This window comes from Solea solea, chromosome 13 (assembly GCF_958295425.1).
Source record: "Solea solea chromosome 13, fSolSol10.1, whole genome shotgun sequence".
Taxonomy (NCBI): Eukaryota; Metazoa; Chordata; class Actinopteri; order Pleuronectiformes; family Soleidae; genus Solea; species Solea solea.
In genome coordinates, this window is record NC_081146.1 from 9,711,901 (window position 1) to 9,731,766 (window position 19,866).

Here is a 19,866-nt window from a genome sequence, read left to right on the forward strand (position 1 = left end):
CGGAAATGGACGGGGTCAACTGCTGTATGTGTGTGTCTGTTTATGTCTGTGTGTGTGTGTGTGTGTTTGCACATGTGTGCACGCTAATGAGTGTGTAATGGAGCTGTTTGATTGATGAGGTTGTTACTGTCAGATCATTCATCACTCTTCCTCTCCCTGCGCTCTCCCAACCCCTCGCTCCCTTCCCTCTTTGATGCTGTCACACTTCCCTCCCTTTTTCCCTTCCTTGCCCCTCTTGACTCTTTGCCGCTCTCTGCTTTTTATTGTCATTTTTTATCATCTCACTAACTGTCCGTCTTCTGTCTCGCTCTTTTCTTTTTGATCTCCCCTCCAGTCGCTCGCTCAGCCAAACTGCGAGTACAGGATGGTCAACGAGTCCAGGCTGGTGGTGTGTGACCTCGGAAACCCAATGGTAGCTGGAACAGAGGTGAGTTTTTACACCCAGAAGCACACACACACACACACAGGTTTACACAGCTATCCTTTTAGGAACTTATATTCATTTTGACAGCCTAACCCTAATGCCCTAGTTAATGCCTAACCCTAACCTTAACCTAACCACAAATCAAATCTTAGCCCTAAACTTAACTAGTAACTAGCTCAGAAAGTAAGTTCTGCCTCATTAGGACCAGGTTTTGACCTCCGTGAGGACTATTGATCCTGACAAGGTCAGTGTTTATGCCAGAAAAGGTCCTAAAGAGGTAACAAATACACTCATGTGCACAGTGCTGTCCCTCGTCTCTTAACCATCAATCCTAACCTTAACCATTTTAACTAAATGCCCTAACCCTAACACTTGATTTAACCCTGACCTAAACCCATGCTCAGAAGCTGCAACTGCTACTCATCTGGTTTAATTTGCACTGATTGATGATTTCCAATGATTACTGCTCATCATCTTGACCCTCATTCAACACACTCTGACTCACGCTTCACTTAGTGTGTGTGTGTGTGTGTGTGTGTGTGTGTACGTTAGGTGTCTGCACACTGCACAGTGTGTAAGACTAATCCATATAGCTGACACGTGCAGGAAGCCAAGGCTTTGTAAAGTAAAGAGTGGTCCGTTCCCACAAGAAATTCTACCACGTCATTCATGTTCTAGTTAGTATGTGTGTGTGTGTGTGTGTGTGTGTGTGTGTGTGTGTGTGTGTGTGAGAGAGAGAGAGAGCAAATGTGTGTAATACCTTTAATTTAGGGCTTTCTCTCGAGGTGTCAAGGCCAGCACTAAGGTGTTCTGAGCTCTGGAGGTGACACAAGACATTCTGATAAATCAATTATGTGGTCATGTTTCACCGCTGGGGGAGGAGCACACAACACGTGGAAGGGACAAGTCGCGCGTGTGACTGCGTGCACGCGCACCCCAGATGTTTCCCATATTCAACTCTTCCCCTGCCCTGTTGGACGTTCAGGAATCCAAGGGCTTTTGCAGAACATACCGTCATGTACCCCACACAGACTCCGGCTGAATAATTCTCATTCTCTCGCTTCACTCTCTGTGCCACATGACACAGCTGTAATACCTCCATGAGCGTAGGAGGTAACGAGCCTGCAGGAGAGCTGTTTTTGGCTTCAGTGCCGTCTGCATGACTTTGTCTGCGTTGCTTATCTTTCCGTCCTCGTCTTTCATTTCACTTTAGTGACAGTTAAGCTGCGTCAAATCTGTAAATGTACTTTTCATTTCAACTTTTGATCGCCATCGGAAAAACATCAGCCATCAAATGTGGTTGGATGAGGGTTGATCCTCATATGATGGGATGGAAACACTGATATTTAAATACAGTTGTGGTTTAGTCTCCTCATGAATGCTGTCCATTGTCCTCACACCTGTTTGTGATGTTGGTTTATCCCTTGTCTTTTTTACATTATGGTGCTAACGTTAGCCTGGTGATCATTTAAGTAGATTTCTATTTTGAGGCTGTGAGTACATGGTGTTATTATTCTAGTGGACCATTCTTTGTTTATTTCTTTATTTTAACAGGATTCCCATTAGCGTTACCATTACCATTAGACACAGCTAGTCTCCTTGGTGTCCACCTTCAAAACATACATTAGACATAAGCACATTTGAAACCAAACAGTACCAAAGATAAAAAAAAAAAAATTATATAAAAATTAGGGCTGAACAATTAATATAATATATAATTTTATATGAATTATTATTACACATCTTATTCTACAGACTGAAGGGAACATCTTTGTTTCTTGCAAAGCTGCACAAATATCACACATTAATCCTTTTAAATATGTATTCTTTGAATGAAAATGCAAATAATGATGTAAAAATGATCATTACCTCTGATATCGCGAATCATATCGCAACCGCATTTCCTTTCAAAATAATCGCAATTAGATATTTATTAAAAATCGTTCAGCCCTACGCTCAACTCATGGTACAGAGAAATTACATAAAAAAAACCTACCAACACAGTTCAAAGACAGTTGCAGCAAAGCTGAGTTACACAGACTTCCTGTCTTTGATGTGTCAGTAATTGGTAACCCTATCCAGGATGAAGAAGCTCTACATAGAACAGTTCACTCCAACCAATCAGTTTGTGACCGAGGTGTTACCTGCTGACCAACACTGTCTAATGTTACCTGCCCCCCCCCCTTTTGATCGTGTGCATGTCAGTTAATGGAAAATGTGTTATTAGTATTTTGATTTGATTTTCTGTTACATCAGCAGATTTAAATCAATCGTTGGCTGAACACCTGCCACAAGTCACAAGAAAAATGTTTAAATAGCAGCGACCTTACAAGAAGAACTGTACTTTAAACATTCTCAATGAAAACAACATTTCATCCACTGTGGTCATGTGACCTCTGATTCAGTCAATTTCAACTATCCATAGAAACCACTGCTTTAGCATCAACCATGTCTCTCTGTATTCTCTCAATGATCCTTTGTTTTCCCCGGTATAAGTAATAAACTGCTTTAGTGCTTTAAGAGCTGTGTAGCTTGAAGGATTGTAATAGCCCAACACAAAAGAATTGTTGTATCCAGAGAGTCTGACCACAATGTGAGGTTCTTCTTCCTCCATGGTGCAAATGTGCAGACTGTTGTGTGACCGCGATAAGTTGATCACAGCTGCTTGTCTCCATAGGATGAAACTTCTTGTCACAGCCAACATTTAAAACCCGAGGTTGAAAGTTGAATGCTTAAGATTAACATTTTAACACGCACAGTTGAGCCCCTCTTTATTCCATGTGCTGTCTGTCCTCCTTCTCTGCTCTCTGTGACACGGAGCTGATAGTGACGTCTGCTCGTCTCTCTCTCTCTCTGTCTGTCTCACTCTCCCTGAACGCCTCATAAACGACTAATTTGGTGTCTGTCTCTTTAGACCTTTCCTGGCTGCCTTTGTAGTCAAGCAACCCCACCTCACCCCAGGCTTGCCTTTTGAAGTGTTAGTGCGAGTCTGCATGCTGTCATTTCCCGCCCTGGACCGTGTGTTTGACCTGCTTTTCAGCAAAGCACACACACACACACACACACACACACACACACACGCACACACACACGCACGCGCACGTTACATTCAGCACTGTTATTGTATAGTGGATGATGAACCAAATCCGCCACATGTTTTGAGTTAGCCGAGAGGACAAGAGATTTGAACTGAGGAGAGACAGTGAACTTAAGTGTAGCTTTTAAGATTGTGTCTGTGTGTGTTGTCTGGATTTCCTCAGATTTAAGATATATTTTGCTGTTGCTGTCAACACACGTGTGCACACACACACACACACACACACATGTGATCTCCTGCCTGTGCAGTATGTCGTTAACAGGGGTTTTACTTTATTTTGTAGTAAAGACATGATGTGGCTCTTGATGAACAGATGCCTCTCTCTTCCCTGTCATCTCTCCTCTCTTTTTAATACGTCCTCTCTCTCTGTTTTTGCATCCTCTCCACACTCCTGCCCAGCTGTCGGTTGGTTTGAGGTTTTCTGTGCAAAGGCTGGATGATGCCGGACCGAAAATCAGCTTTGAGCTGCAGATCCACAGGTGACACACCCACTCACTGTCACGCATACCCCCCAGCCACCAGCTCACTCACACAAACACACACACACATGCACAAAGAGCTGTTTGACTTTCTTCTGAGCCCTGTAAATAAGTTCTGTGTCTGTCCTGATGTCTGTGGTTTGATGACACGAACAAAAACAAATGTCCACTGTTTGCTTCATTGTGCTGAATTTGATACAGAGCATCATTAGACACAGACAGTTAAACGCAGACCAAGTCCATAGAGTAAATTCCTCAAGAGGTCAGATAACGTGAAAATGTCAGCTTTTCTGAGCCGTTGGTTTCACTCATAATTTATCACAGCCTCGTGTGGACTGTTTCCAAAGAGCGTATAAGTCGCTGCCGTATGTGTTTCATTTCATGCTTTACATTTAATGTTAACTCCATGCCAATCTCTCCACAGCTCCAACAAAGACAACTCCGACAGCAACCCAGTGAGTCTGAATCTGTCCATCGTTGCCCAAGCTCGACTTGATTTGCGTGGGTGAGTCAGTGCGTGCTTCCCCAAAGAGATACAACTGGTTCGGTTTCAGGCTGGACTCGTTGCTGTTTGCAGGACACAGCGGCTCCTTTTGAATTTGTGAAGCCTGTTTATATACAGATGGAGAGCAGCACGGAAACACATTTCGGAGAATAAATGTGCACTAATTAAGTGCACATGGGACACTGGAGAGCCTCTGACATGTGCGTGGATGCCCATATGTCCACTGACACACACACAATAACACGCACACACATCAAAGCCTGGAGCCATGCATGGCGTCACTTGTTCACACTAGCAAAGGGGGACCAGGGAGGAGAGATGGGGACATACTAGTTTCTGTATTTGTCGTTAGCTTTGTATTACTAGAATATGAAGGTATTTTTGAGAAATTGTGCTTCCCAACCTCCCAACTATTACTATTCTAGTAATACAAAGCTAATTATTTGCAAATCGGTGAATTATTCCTTTAAAATGTGTGGTTGTATTTGCCCAAATCTGTAGAGGCTACCTCCAATTTGAAAATGAAGATTAGGAAGTAAGACTTTCATGCCTTGTAATTGCATGCCCCTTTATCTTATAAACATGACACCACCAGTTGTGGGTGTGAGGAAGTTTTCCCTCTTAGGTCAGACTATGAAATCCTCAGTATGGTGTTGCTAAAAGGGGTAGAATCAACTTTTTTTTAGTAAGAACCAGAGGCCATAGTATGTTTGATTCATGTAAGAAAAATTCAACTGAAGCCTCATTGGTCTGACATGCCCAAATTTGGTAAACATTTGCAAAGTTATCAGCCTTTTGGAATAAAATGTGTACAGGTTGAATACTGGCTCAGGGTGCAGAGACACAACCAGGCACTAAAGCCAGTGTACGCTTCCCAGAGAGAGTGACCCTGTGTCTGAACTAGAGAGGGAACAGTTTGACCATAAGCAGCTGTCAGATTTCATACCAACACTCCATTCAGACCAATTCCAAACCTATTAACGTGTATATGCATCAGTGTCACCGGGCTTGTTCTCTTCCCTCCAGGGTGTCCCATCCCTCTCAGGTGGTGCTGCCATTCCCACGCTGGGAACCCAAAGAGAAGCCTGTCAAAGAGGAGGATGTGGGACCACAGGTTACTCACATTTATGAGGTACACAGAAACCCCTCCAATAAAGACGGGTAGAGCTGTACTCACGTTTATTGTTGTTCGTCAAAATATAGTTCTTTGCTATGGCTGTTAGGATGAAAAGAACACAAAAATTGGTTTTGAAAGATTAAATTAGTCTCCAGCAAGCAGGGGGCCCTGTAAGGTGAAGTGAACACACACACACACACACACACACACACACAGAGAGAGTAAAACCAGTAGCTCTATAAAGAATTTGGCTCTGGCTGATCAAGGCTCTGGAGTAATTACTGCCGTAAAGGCATGGAAAAGAGAGACAAGGAGGGAAAACACTGGTGGAGGGATGAGGAGCATGGTTAGGATGGAGGAAGGAAAGGGTCTAAGGGTGCTCTAAAGTCCCACAGAGAGGAAGAACAAGGTCAAGCAGAGCGTCACATGCATAGACAGAAGGAGGAGGGTGGCAGACAGACAGACAGACAGACAGTTTGTAATGGAAGTGTGTGCGTGTGCGTGTTTATGGCACATGTGATTTCCTTTTGTTTTAAAGGGGACGGCTGCTTCATTGAAGCACAGCGCACCAGTGCCTGGCCTGTCCCGCAGCTGATAATGATTTTCATTTGTGGTACTTTATTCCCACTTGGCAGCTGCTTCCAGTTAGAGATTTTTTTCTGCTCTTACAGAATTCCTGCCCTGCAGCACTGGACTCATGTCCTGTTTGGAAGACTTGTTTCAGTGTTAATGAATGTATGTGTGTGTGTGTGTGTGTGTGTGTGTGTCAGAGAAAATACAGGGGGTCAAAAAAGAAGATCTACTGAATTGATGGTTCATTTAAGCTGATAATTCATTTATTCTCATTTCTACGTGGAATGAGGAGCCAAGTGATGCTGCAGGTTCCGCCGGCCTGGTGGCAGCATTAGTATTATCCTCACAGGTGGCCCGTGTCATTATTCCACTGTTAGTGTAACCTCGTTATAGCCTCAGCCACTTGAGACCCAGAAGAGACCACAATACTGACAACTCCACGCTCCCTCTCTCCCTCTCTCTCTCCCTCTCTCCGTCTCCAGCTCCATAACTCTGGTCCCAGCAGTATTCGTGAGGCTGAGCTTCAGGTCGGCTGGCCTTCCCGTTTCCGTGACGAGAACCTGCTGTATGCCATGGAGATTCAAACTGACGGACCAATTAGCTGCCGGACGAACACCAGCCTCAACCCACTTGGCCTCCAGGTAACGTGAAAAATATGTGGACACATACACACTCACACAGACTTGTGTTCAAATCCAAACCCCTAAAATGTGTAATTATGGATTATGTTCATTCCTTCCTCAGACCTACTTTAATTTCAAACTTTAATTTGTTACATTGCTGGCGGCTTGTTCGCCTATTCTCCGGTCCATCATTTATACTCGCTTATTTAAACATAATTGTACTCCATGTTCTGGCTGCTCTTCGTGGTCTTTGTGCCAGTTGGCTCAAAAACGACGAGGCCGCAGTATTACAGTTATTAGCAGAAATTAGAGCAGGGATTTTTGCAGGGATTGTTTCCATTATCTATGGTATCACCTGTAGAGTCATTTAAATTGAAAACATGCTTTAATTTCAAAAAAAAGTGGACACTTAATGGCTGGATATAACAAACTGTAGCAAATCGATGAAAGCAAAATGACTCAGATGCACAGCACATGGTCAGATGTCAGGGGATTTTCTTCCTGATTTTCTTTTTGCCAGCTGAACTCTTAAGTCAATCGTTGGCCTCAGAGAAAAACTCCAGCAGTCACTTTTTGGTTTTGTAACAGCTGTTGTTCTCATTTCATTGGATAATAGTTTAAAAAGTAGTTGATATTAAGTATAATCACTAGCTGCAGAACGACATAAGCATGATTCCTCACACACTTTGCACCTGTGCAGTGTTATTTGTATTCTTAGCCTCTATTCCACCAATGTACCCTACGGGATTGGAAATTAAAGTGTTTTTTTTTTTTTACATTATTCTCTTAAACTGTTACAGACTAACGTGTGATTTGTAGAATAAGAAAGTCCTGCTTGGATATAGAACTATAATTCCTGTGTTTTTTATCTGTGAGCAGTGACTTCAGCTCATTCAGTCTCCTGTCGCTGTCTGTTTGATTGTGTAAGCTGCAGTTTTGGAAACAGAAATCCCCTCAAATCCGCCTTTCATCAAAACTCGTCTTGGTCAGATTTCCAAACGTCATTTCTTTGCACAGCTGCAGGTTTGTGTGACTTGTGATTTGATTAAATCTTGCGGGACATCTTTCATGTCTTACTTCACGAGCGTTCACTGTCTACCTCTCATTTGCTGTCTGGGCTGCATCAGAGTCCATGTGCGATACATACCGCACTAATCCAACAATATATGGTCATCTGTGCATTCAAACCACACATTGTTGTCGTTGAGGGAATGATTCTTTAACGTCCTCATCAGTTAGGTCAGACCCACAGTCTGATGAAGCCCTAAGGAGCGAGGATCTACTGACTGTCAACACAAACAACATCAGGTCAAATGAAGAACTGTCCCTCTTTGTCTGTGTGTCAGATATCCGCTCTCCAGGACACACCTGAGTTACTGGGTTTCTTGAGGAACACCAGCTCTCCTCCTCACCGGCGCAAGCGAGCCGCCGGCAGAGCGCAGAGTTACAGCGGCAAAACCTTGGTGAGCCACATGTACATAATCACACGTGATCATTTGCAAATCCGCTGTATTCTTTTTTTTTTTCCTGCTGCATTACAGATACCAAGCACAAAGGGTGACGCAGCCTTGTGTTTCACCTCCTCAGAAACCGAGCCAGTTCATTAGTGATTCACAGATGTTACAGTTACTTGTCTCACTCCTCTCTCTGTGCCAATTATCTCCTCATGTAGAACTGCACTAACATCTCCTGTCTGAGGATCACGTGTGTGGTTGGCCGGCTGGATCGTGGACACAGTGCAGTGGTCAAGATCCGCTCGAGACTCTGGGCACACACTTTCCTGCAGGTCAGTGTCTTTTTTTTTTGTTTTTTTTGTTGGTCATTGTTTATTTCCATTTAATGTAACCACATTTAACCCTTTAACACCGAGCGTATCGCAGATGACTGATGACTTTGCAGCACTATAATTACGCAACGGTTTGTGCTATTGGAAAAAAAAAAACGGTTTCTGAAAACTGATGTGGTTATTACGGTAATATATATAGTTTCCATTTTTTGGACATTGTAATTTATTGTTTATTGTTGCCTGTTTATTTGAACCAACAGTTGACTCAGCAGTTTTACCATAAAGTCCATTAAGGCAGATATTCTGGAGCTTTTCATCATGTCACATGATCTTCGTCATGCGGATGCAAATGTTTAGAATAACACACAAATGTAATATGTATAAAAATATTAGTCCCCTTGTGATAGAATGATGGGTTTGGTGTCTTACAGAGGCGTAACGACCCGTATGTTCTCAACTCCACCGTGTCCTTCATGGTCACAGCGTTGCCTTATAAAATCCAACCTCCCACGCTGCCTCAGCACGCCACCTCGGTAAGATGGAGGAGGGACTAAAGTAAAGCAGGAGTGTGTGAGTTTTCTTCAGGTGCAACAGCTACCTTACTGTGTGTGGTGTGTCCTTCAGATGGGGACCCTGGTGTTGTGGGGGACTCCTGATGTCTCCTTTGCTGTTCCACTCTGGGTCATCATCCTGGCCATTCTGCTGGGGCTGCTGGTGCTGGCCATGCTCACACTCGCCATGTGGAAGGTACACACATGCACACTCATACATCTCCTGTGGTGTTTTATCTAATCTAATCCCAAAACTCATGGGTTATTATTATTATTATTATCCCCTCAGTGCGGCTTCTTTGACCGAGCACGGCCACCAGCCGATGACGATGTCTCCGACCAGGAGAGGCTGACGTCTGATCAAATAGGTGACGCCTAAAACGACGCATTACAGCTTCCGTTTGGAGGACTGAGGTTTGGGAGGGCAGTGTACCTTCTGAGTAACTTAAATCAGATCTGAGATCTGTAGTAGTTGGAGCCTACATTCCTTGGCTGGAGATCTTCTGCCTCTCTATTAATGACACTGACTTAAAGGACAGAAAGAAGACACATGGAGGACTGCAGCGCCCTACAGACTGGGAACGAGGAGGGGAGGTTCAAACCAGACAGAATAGGACCAAAAACACACTCCACAGGCTCAATCACACACACACACACACACACACACACACACACATACACACACATGTCTATTGTTTATCAATTGTGATGAAGCACCAGGACTGAAGACAGAATGGACTTTGTTATGAAGACAATGCTTTCAATGTTTCTGTTGTTGAATGTTTTCATGTGTAAGTGGGACACAAAGAGACGAAAATCAATGCACAAATGCTTTTGTGAGGATGAGTGTGTTTGTTTGTGAGTGTATGTATGTGCAGATACTGTACATATGTATATGTGTGTGTGTGTGTTTATTAGGTGTCTTGTGTGTCATTCTTTCATTCGCCTCTTGAATTTCTTTCCTCAGCTAATTTAATTTATGTATATACAGAGTTATTACACACACACACACACATCAGATTCAGCCACAAGCATAAACACAAAAGGCACAAAGTTAATGTGTATATTTAAGAATGTATGTGCAATATTTGGGTGTTGCGTGATACCGAAAGCTTGTTTACACTGGCATTATTTTTTATTAGAGCTAAATGTTTTCTGTATATAAGTAATTCATTGTTGTGTTAATAATTTTAGTTTCGTAAAAAGCACATAGTTCAGGCGGACTTAAGCCACCACAAAAAAAAACAATGTAGAAGGAGACAAATAACAAATAACTTATTACTGTGTTGTCTGATATTTTGGATTTGATTATTTTAGACTTCACAAACGGCAAAGCTAAGCAGTTCTTATTAAAAACACATTGTAGGCAGTGTGAGGCTGAGCATTGTTGCACAAACTGTCTGGTATTTATCAGAGTTAATGTTGTCATTTGTTAATCAGATGGTAAAACGTATGATCATCTGCAGACAGAACAAAGTGGTTCGTGCATCAATAATACCCAGATTTAAAAGTCCTTCAGTCCTGTTATTTGTACCAAGTGTGACAGTTTATCAGAATAAAGTGTTGTTTTCTTGCTCTCATCATTTCTGTTCCACAGGTGACTGGAATTCATATTAGTGCTCACACCATGTCATGGTTGAAATCACCTGTGTATTTTTATTTTTATTATTTTTTTTTAAATAGCACAGAAATCTGGGATGAACTGGTGACTTTGTCCAGAGTGAAACCTGCTTTTCACCCTGTGTCAGCCGGGACTGGATGCAGCCCTCACGCAACACTACTGTGGAGGATAAAGCGGTAGAAAATGGATGGATAGCACATAAATATGTTATTTTTTCTTATATAGAGAAAATGAAATGTGACATCTATGGCAGAGTTTTAAATCTAAGCTAATATTGATATTGATCTTAGTTATTCAATTTATAGGTTATATTACAACTGTACATGTTCTTGATGAGTTTCATTTTAACATAATTTAGCTTTTTAGTCCTGACCAATAAACTCAATTTTTTTCAAAGCTGTCTCCACCTAAGAAGAAGGATTCTTGCGCTCCCTGGTGGTGCACAGGATACATTGCAGCAATAGAAAGAGCTGAAAGAGATGCTTTAGAGGCGGGATAGCGACCTCATGTGGCAATAATATAGTATGTTGCAGTATAATGTGTTCAAAATCTTGCCTCCTCTAGAATGACTGCTCTACAGCAGTAGTGACAGTTCTGGAATAATGAGGGCATCCTTTAGGGGTGGATTGTGTACATAAGTGCAAAATAGAGGTTTTTATAATTAGGGTTCAAGCACAAGGTGCATTGAACCCTCTTGAAACCGTCCAATCGGGACCAAACTCGCTAAGATTGATAAGAAGACGTCTGTATGAAAATATTCAATTTCAAAAACAGCGCCCCTGGTGACAGCAGACAATATGACATTTGGTATTTGAACTAACAACTCCTAAAGCTTTTGGGCGATCACCTTAAAACTTGGTGAGGTCACTGTGGACAGGTTGACGAGCTTAAGTTGCTGAAAGTTTTTTTAAATGTCGCATGGTGTACGAGATAGGGGGCGTCAAATTCTGATTTTTTGCGACAGACAACAAAACTCTTATAACTTTGTGACAGAAGGTCCGATCCCAACCATACCATGTTGCTGAAAATGATAATTTTTTACAACAACGCCTCCTGGTGGTGGCAGAAAATACTACAAAAAAACAAACTGTTACAACTTTGACAATCCTGGTCCGATCTGAACCAAACCTGCTAGGATTGATAGTCCGGCCCTGAAGACATCTATATAGTTTGTCTATATGCTAGTTTTTTAATTTCTTTGTTCCATATAACACAATTCATTAAAACCAATTAATTTTGTGGACAAAACAAGACATTTGAGAACATCATTTCCAAGTTTGAGAAACAATGATCAAAATTTTTCAACATTTTCTGGTCCAAAGAATCGGAAAAAAAAATTGACTGGTGATTTGATTAGAAAAAAAAAAGAAAAAATGAAAATAATCAGCCCCCTTCTCCACAAAAGCATCATCACACAACCAAAATGTCGGTCATCTCTTCTTCCTGTCAAAACTTTGTGATGCACTGGATGCTGAGACCGGAAGAATCGTCATCTTGGGTCACCAGTGTTTGCAGCTTGCAACAAGCCACTGACTTCTTTGTCTTTGGGAAACATCTTGTACATCTGTGCCTCACACTTTGGTGTTTTATTTAACTGCTGAATATTTTCCTGCACTAATGTGTGGAGCATTATCTGGCTGTGATTCATAACATCACCTACCTGAGGCTGAGACAGGCAAAAATATTAGCATTGCATGTGCGGCTGCTCATATTGCTGCTGGTGTTAATGGTACTGCAACACTGTTCAAATAACTATTTGAATAGCACTTTTCAAAACAACTCTACAAAGTGCTTTCCATAGTAGAAAAATAAAACCTATAAGTGTGAAATGGTAAAGACAGAATTAAAAGATCAAATGAAAAGCCAGATGAAATAAAATAGTAAAAATACATCTGTAGTTAAAAGAAGGCATTTTAAAGCACAGTAGTCTAATGTTCAGTGGCATATTTTTAAGTGCGTAAGTAAGGAAGTTGTGAGATGGGGGCAAGTAGCAGCATCACCATCCACTGTAGCATTCCCTGCTTTAGAGTCCAATTTATTATATTCCTTTAAAAACCTTGTACAAATCCATATAGGGTTTGAGTTTTCTGGTTAAGATCAACCGAACACTTGGAGCAGTGTCAAAAGGTGCCAAGTCTACAGTAACAGGTTCAGTCCAATTCGTTTTAAAAGAATTCCACATCTTTAAGTTCAAAGCACTAACTTGTCAAAATAACACTCATCACAGAATCACTGAAAAAATACAAGTCAACCATAAAGTTAAGAACAAAGGTTTTACTTAATATAAAGAAGGCAATAAATACAAGTTTTCAACGTCTAACATTACAGACGTTAAGTAGCAGTGTCGTAGAAGGGTCGCTAGGGGCAAGGTCATCGACACAGCCATCCAGGATAGGACTTCTCCAGGTCGTGGTGTCCAACATGGAGTCCTCTGATCCAGGAAGTGTTGCAGCCTTCATCTCTTCAAAACAAGGAAGAATTTGATAAGTCACAAGAAAAAAAAAAAGAAAGAAACAAATGACAAATCTTAAGGTAGCTCACCTGGTCAAGTGTGACAGGTCCTCACATCCAGGTCACAGATGGATGCCCTCCCTAACCTATACCTGCCTTTCCTGTCCTACACTGACAGTTACAAGCAATCTTTGCCAGCCATTTGGGATGATGCTAACCCAATGTCTTGGTTGGCTGCATGAAAAACTGTAAATGTCCCAGTTGCCCAGACAAACATTCCTTCTGATTCTGTAGCCTCGCCACAAAAAGGTCCTTTGCTGAAACCCTCATTTAACTAAGCATGAAATCAATTCCACTTTCCTGTCCTCAGATCTCATTTTCGCTCCCTGCAGCCTTTCAACAGTCATTGCTGTTGTAACATCTGCAGGAGGCAGCAGTTTCACAATTCAGAGCTTCTCGTGTGTTTAGCAAGACGTGGCACCAGAGAATTGACAAAGCAGACACCTGAAAATGCTTGATCCCAATTTAAACAAATGCTTCACCATCTACAAGTGATGTGATGTTATTTACACTACAAACCTGTCCATTCCAATCCTTTGTTTCGGAGGAAGATACATGCATATCATGACAAGCCGAGTCACAAAATCAGATGGATCCTTATCTGATTTTGGAAACTGCACAGCCATGGTATGCTACTCAGTCAGGATCCGTGGCCAGATTTCCTCACACACAGAGAAGAAGGGGAAGGACAAAATGCCTTACCATGTTACGAGTCGACTCAACCTTGTTCTCTGTTGTGTGAAGAAGACCCAGCTCATAAAATCTTGACTGATTTAAAAATTGAGCAATTAAATAACTCAAACATCGATGCTGTTGGGTCATGCAGAGAGCTTGCGATCTTTTACATGGTTTCCCAATCATTTAGAGGTCAGGTTACTGACCCCAAGAATGTCAAAGTCAATGATTTCTTGTCCTAAACTGATGAACCATTTGGGTAAATTAGATCAAGCATTTAAAAGGTGTTTACATTGTTAGTAGTCTAATGACACTTCTTACCCAACACATGAAGACGCAGTGAATCAGGATACGGCTACCTGTAGCAGATGCAACAGCAGCAGTGGGTGGTGGAAGGCTGCAGGGAGAAAAAAATGGATATGGAGACAAGTTGGAGGAATCATTTAATGCATAGCTCAACAAGAGTTAAAGCGGAGAGAAACTTTAGGGCAAGTCTACAAAAATCAGAGGAGGAACTTCACCAACACATCTAAGAGATAGCAGTTTCTCATGCAACCAACCAAGACATTGGGATTAAGCATCTTCCTAATGACCCTATAAACTGCCTAAATTGTGAAATTTGAAAGAAAGTTATGGGTAATAATGGACTACAGACACTTGTTCGCTGAAGTAGCTAGTGTATGGTGAGGTGTTAACCCTATGCTCTATCTAAAATCCCACTTTGGGAAAGCCATAAAGTCCTATCATTTCAACCAGCTGCCAGCTTCACAAATAAGAGGCAAAAGACCCCTTGTGTTTACACGTTTACATGATCACTGTTAACCACAAAGCTCCAGACTCCAAGTCAATCCACAATAAACACATCAAAACAAATCAAATAACAAAAAATTAATTTAAAAACTGCAGCTGCTCACTCCTGCTACAAGAGAGTACTTAAACAACAGTCTTTAACATGAAGCCAAATTCTGTCTGAATTCAGCCCACAGAATAAAGGTTTTATTTCAAGTCATCGTATCGAAAGATAAAAAGTTTGAACATTTGGTGCAATTTTCACTTAAATAATCCGAGTTGTCTCTCTGCCAGGTTTGTGTCCTCCTAAAGAAAAGAAACGCGTTCTAATCCTGCAACCTACAATCTAATTTATGAAAGAAACTATGCAGGATAGCCCTGCATCCCTAAGGCGAGTAACGCATAGTTTTGCAGGGGAAGATAAAAATCCCCTGCTGGGAGGCCTCCCAACATGACGCGCAAAAAGACTATGAACACAAAAAGGTTCAACTCCTTTAGAGGGAAATAAACTTGGCAGAGTGAGACAAGTCAGCATTAATACTGAATGTGATTTCAGTTAGCGACTACAAAGGCTGATGGCAGTGCGTGAAGTTTAAGACTTAAATGGATATCAAAAGTGTGCCAACAAATGCCAGATTTAAAGTATATCATAACATTATCCATGGGCTGAATAACACCTACAATCTAATGTGACTACACTTGCATATAAATCAAAAGTTTAGCATCATAATCAAATCAGGAACCATTTCTTATCAAAGCAATTACCAGTTGAAAATAAAGGAAGACCTGGTCTAGCTCATCATAATCAATTACTACATTTTTACAGCACTTTGAAAGAACTTTAAACAAGCTACAGTAAACTTTGATGCATTTACTAAATGATTCATCAGCTTCCACCTTTGTCAACAGTCCAAGTTACAACCAAAATTAAATGTTTAAATTAAAGCCATTTCAAAATAAGGTAACAGAATTTCCTGCAGAAATCAGACGCCTCAAGACTAATCAACTTTAAAATCATCCATTTAAGTTGAGACTAAAAATTGACTAAATCCGACACAGACCGATACCAGACACACAGACAGAGACCAGACGCACAAGACAGACAGACAGAAAGACGCACACGACAGACAGACCAGAGAGAGAGAGAGAGAGACAGACCAGCGAGAGAGAGAGAGCGAGAGAGAGAGAAAGACAAGCGAGAGAGAGAGAGAGAGACAGACAGTGACACATGCCATGACAGCAGTGTGTAAAATAAAGGCCTTTGCACTCAGTAACGCAAAACAAAAAAATGTGATTATTGTAATGCCATTTTGTCAGGCAATGTAAATGTTTAGATGCAAATTAACTTTATAAATTGAATGGAAGCGATTTACCCACAAAGATCATGTGGCAAAGGCCTTTAATACTTACCTGAAAGGTAAACATTTTACCTGTTATTGAAAGAATTTTAATTTGCTTGTTATCTAATTGGTGTGCATCTTGCCAGTCTTGCAGCATAAATTTTGTTCACCTTCCTGGTGCAGTAAAGTCAATTGGAGTGTTAGTCTTGGTCCAAAGGTCAGATTAACGTCAGTCCAAGTCTCTCACACACACACGAAAACTTAGTAGGAAAAACAGATCAGAAATGATAGACTGGCATGATCACCAAGACCAAGTACAGTCATGACCCAGTGGCCATGAAGAATTAAGATTGAGGTCAGAGCAGGTATAGTAATGGCACAGCGGCCAAGCAAGAAAGAAAAACTGCTCTTGAAATTTTATCTTAACTAAAACGCGATCTAATTAAGATGGACATGCAGGGATGTCGTTGCTCCTCTTGACTGATGCTAGAAGGAAAGTACAGGTTAGTTCACTTACTGTGCATGGACGCGGAAGGCACCCATGTTTGTCTATGTAAAATGACTATACGCGCAAGCCAGACGTACAATAACACAAGTAGACCACGAAGGCGCGGGCACAGTTAGCGATCATGGCCTACTTGCATTAAGGGACGTATGGCCATACAAAGGCAATGGCACAGCTGCCATCCAAAGCCAGGTACTATGTTTGTAGATCACCAGGATCTATTTTAACGTTCTAGGGCTAACGGTAGATTAATGGCCACGATGGAAAAGAGAGAGAAAAAAAAAAAAGGCACAGTGGCCAAGAAGTCTAAGCCTTGTGACAGAGTGTACAAGGCACAACATTCATTTTATTCCTACCATCTAGCTTTAACTGTACACCAACATCCATTTAAATCTCATTTAAGATCTGGTCCTCCAACATCACTATATTTTAGTGCTAAAGAAAACACTTCAAGTTGATTTTTTTTTTTCCCTTTTAGAAGTGAGGAAAGGCACGAGGAGGGCCAGGACAGATCGACACGGCGGCCGGAAGAGCGATGGCCCGCGGCCTGTGTGTCACTTACCGTCCTAAGAAACAGTTGGAAAGAAAAAGTTGTTATGGGTACAGTGGCAAAGCAAGAAAACGCCTCCATCGAGAGGCGTGTTCTTAACTTTGCATGTAAATCAAGTCAGTGTGATTCGGTAGTTAGCTATGGGCAGCCAGACTAGCAAGTCAGTTGCCAACTACTAAGTACCTTCATTTTCAGAAAAACACATGTTTTCTTTTGTTTATTCCCCTACTCTGCAAAAGAAATAAAAATATGGACTCACCCTTTGTAGACAGACCTAAAAAGGAAATGTTAGTGCATTATAACTTATCAAGCATCTAAGCCCTTCAAGACACCATATCTACTTTAATGTGAACTGCTGAAAATAATCACATTCTCAGACCATCTTAACTATTCAATCCAGGCATCTCAGTCACACACAACCCATTCATTCAGAGAGAGAACTTTAAACACTCCATCAGTCACCTCAATCTTTCAAATCACTCGCTCAGCAGTTCCACAAAAATATAACCAACAAGGACCAGATTTCAGAACACCCAATAAAGTGGACAGGAACATACAAAACCAACCTGTGGCTAATGCTCCATGTACAACCCTCAGCTATTTGACAGATGGAAAGCAGGAGAATAGAAAGAACGTGGCCATGTTGGACAATGCAGAGAGATGTAGGCACAGCGGCCAAGAAAGAGTGGGGACACGGCGGCCAAGAAAGAGTGGGGACACGGCGGCCACCCAGAATTAAATCATGACACCTACTATTTGACAGTCTTCATGAAGATCAATCTGGGGGGAAAAAAAACAAACAAAAAAACGTTTGAGTCCAGTCTCCAGCCTTGACAATGTTCAAGTTCATACAGTTACAGGTGAAAATAACTAGGTAAGGTGTTCTAGAATGTGTTTGTATGAGGTACAGACATGGTTCACCCAGCCTGAGATATAAAGACTCACTTTCAGTGAAAACATTGCTGCCAGCACAAATTCTATTCTAACAGTGAAACAAAGAAATTAACACAATCACAAGTGATGTAGAATAAAGTTGATTAAGACTTAAGGAATGTTTTTTAAGTTCAAGTATAGAAATGTCAGTAGCCACACTCTTTAAAAACACAAAAAAACTTATATTATACATGTGTGATTAAATTAATATGATATATTGCCATCAGTTAAATACATTATGAAAATCAGCCATAATATTTTCAATGATGTAGTAAATTATCTCTAAAGGTGTCACTCACCTTTTTTTGACAGCCTCAGGCTTTTGTATATGACGGTCCGACCAGGTCTCTGTGAGCAGGAAGCAGGTTGTTCCTTTAAAAAAAATAAGTTTGTATTTCAATGACTACATTAAAAGTTTAGAATTATAAAGGACATGTATAACCCTGAATCTGTTTTGAAACATTTAACATAAAAAAAACAAATAAGTCTTTCAATTGAAAAACTCAATAGTAATGACCATGAGTGGATAAGTGAGTTAACATAGCACAGCAGCCATTTTAACTTGTTTTTAGTCTTGTTTTGTCTATTTTGATTATGGATTGGTTTAAGTGTTTGAGTTTCAGATTTTTTTTATTTTGTTTTATGCGAATATTTCATAATTTCTTTGCTCTATTTAAGCAATCATTGAATCCAAAAAATTTAAGAATATAACTGAATTTAGAAACAGTGAACAACATTTAACATTTTATGGACCAAACATGGAAATAAATCGTAAGTTAATAAAAACAGAAATTAATTGCAGCCCTATTTAAACCAATGATTTAACTGCTGTAACCAGACAAAACGGCTGTCAATTCAGATAACTCGCTGACAATGAGGCACAGCTTGAATATTGAGGTATTGAGCAAACAGAGTCACCATTAAAATAACTTGACAAAAGTTACTCACCATTCTGGACGGGCTACCAATCTGGACCAGGTCGAACACGCCGTCCTGGAGCGCCTTTGCTGCGTTTTTATACACGAGCTGATGCACGCGGTCACCTTTTCGGCGTCTGACGTCACGCTGCGGTACTTTTCTTTTTTTAAAGTTCCCTCGTTCTTTTCTGAGGTTTTAGGGCGGTTGGTGCATTACCGCCACAAGTTCCCTCCTCGCCACAGTTTCAATAGTTTCAGTAGTTTAAGCAGCGACACTTTTTTGCGTCTTTTTTTCGTTCCATTGCTCGTGCAGCTTCTCTTCTAAGTAACATCACGGAGCTGTTGGCTGGAAGGAGATTATATGAGAAGAGGAGGAGGAACCAATCAGCGGTCATCAGCTGATTGAAAACACCTGCGTGAAGACGAGCAGGTGTGCTTCTCCTTCTTCTTCTTTCCTGAGGTTTTATGGCGCTTGGAAAACAACGATTTGGTGCATTACCGCCACCATGTGGTATGGAGTGTGTGTCGAAATGTTGATCTAACTCAAGATTCAAGATTCAAGATTTCTTTATTGTCATACCAACACACATTAGACATGAGGTCAGAACGAAAATCAGTCTCTCCAGAACCCGGTCGGCCCAGCAATAAGAAGAATAAGAAAAGAAGAAATAAGAAATAAGAACCAACAGTTTAACTTAACAAAATATAAATTAAAAGAGATCAAACTTTAAACCTCTGGAGGTAAGGTGCTGTGCAAAAAAGAATTTGGTGCAAGGGTGTGTACGGTACTGGGGGCATGTGCAAAGTACAGTACGTGGGGGGGTGGGGGCAGCAGGGCTATGGGGGCTACAGAGAGTTCAGGAGTCTGAC

The 19,866-nt window shown here is 41.2% G+C and overlaps 1 protein-coding gene and 1 long non-coding RNA gene across 2 annotated transcripts in view; one reads left to right on the top strand and one right to left on the bottom strand.

Moving 5' to 3' along the window:
• The window catches only part of itga8 (integrin, alpha 8), a 38,597-nt gene extending 27,859 nt beyond the window's left edge, over nucleotides 1–10,738 (top strand). Inside the window, exons 21-30 of the mRNA XM_058648182.1 lie at nucleotides 335–427; nucleotides 3,921–4,000; nucleotides 4,425–4,505; nucleotides 5,532–5,637; nucleotides 6,678–6,836; nucleotides 8,165–8,281; nucleotides 8,491–8,604; nucleotides 9,036–9,137; nucleotides 9,229–9,351; nucleotides 9,445–10,738. Of these exons, the coding sequence (XP_058504165.1) occupies nucleotides 335–427; nucleotides 3,921–4,000; nucleotides 4,425–4,505; nucleotides 5,532–5,637; nucleotides 6,678–6,836; nucleotides 8,165–8,281; nucleotides 8,491–8,604; nucleotides 9,036–9,137; nucleotides 9,229–9,351; nucleotides 9,445–9,534 (1,065 nt within the window). The 3' untranslated portion in view covers nucleotides 9,535–10,738. The remainder of the gene's footprint in view (nucleotides 1–334; nucleotides 428–3,920; nucleotides 4,001–4,424; nucleotides 4,506–5,531; nucleotides 5,638–6,677; nucleotides 6,837–8,164; nucleotides 8,282–8,490; nucleotides 8,605–9,035; nucleotides 9,138–9,228; nucleotides 9,352–9,444) is intronic.
• A 7,104-nt stretch (nucleotides 10,739–17,842) lies between these two features.
• Nucleotides 17,843–19,089, bottom strand: LOC131471772 (uncharacterized). Its single transcript, XR_009242024.1, has 3 exons — nucleotides 19,028–19,089; nucleotides 18,379–18,451; nucleotides 17,843–17,926 (listed from the first exon to the last, which is right to left on the bottom strand). It is a non-coding gene; the product is annotated as an uncharacterized LOC131471772 (long non-coding RNA).
• Between the last annotated feature and the right edge of the window lie 777 nt (nucleotides 19,090–19,866).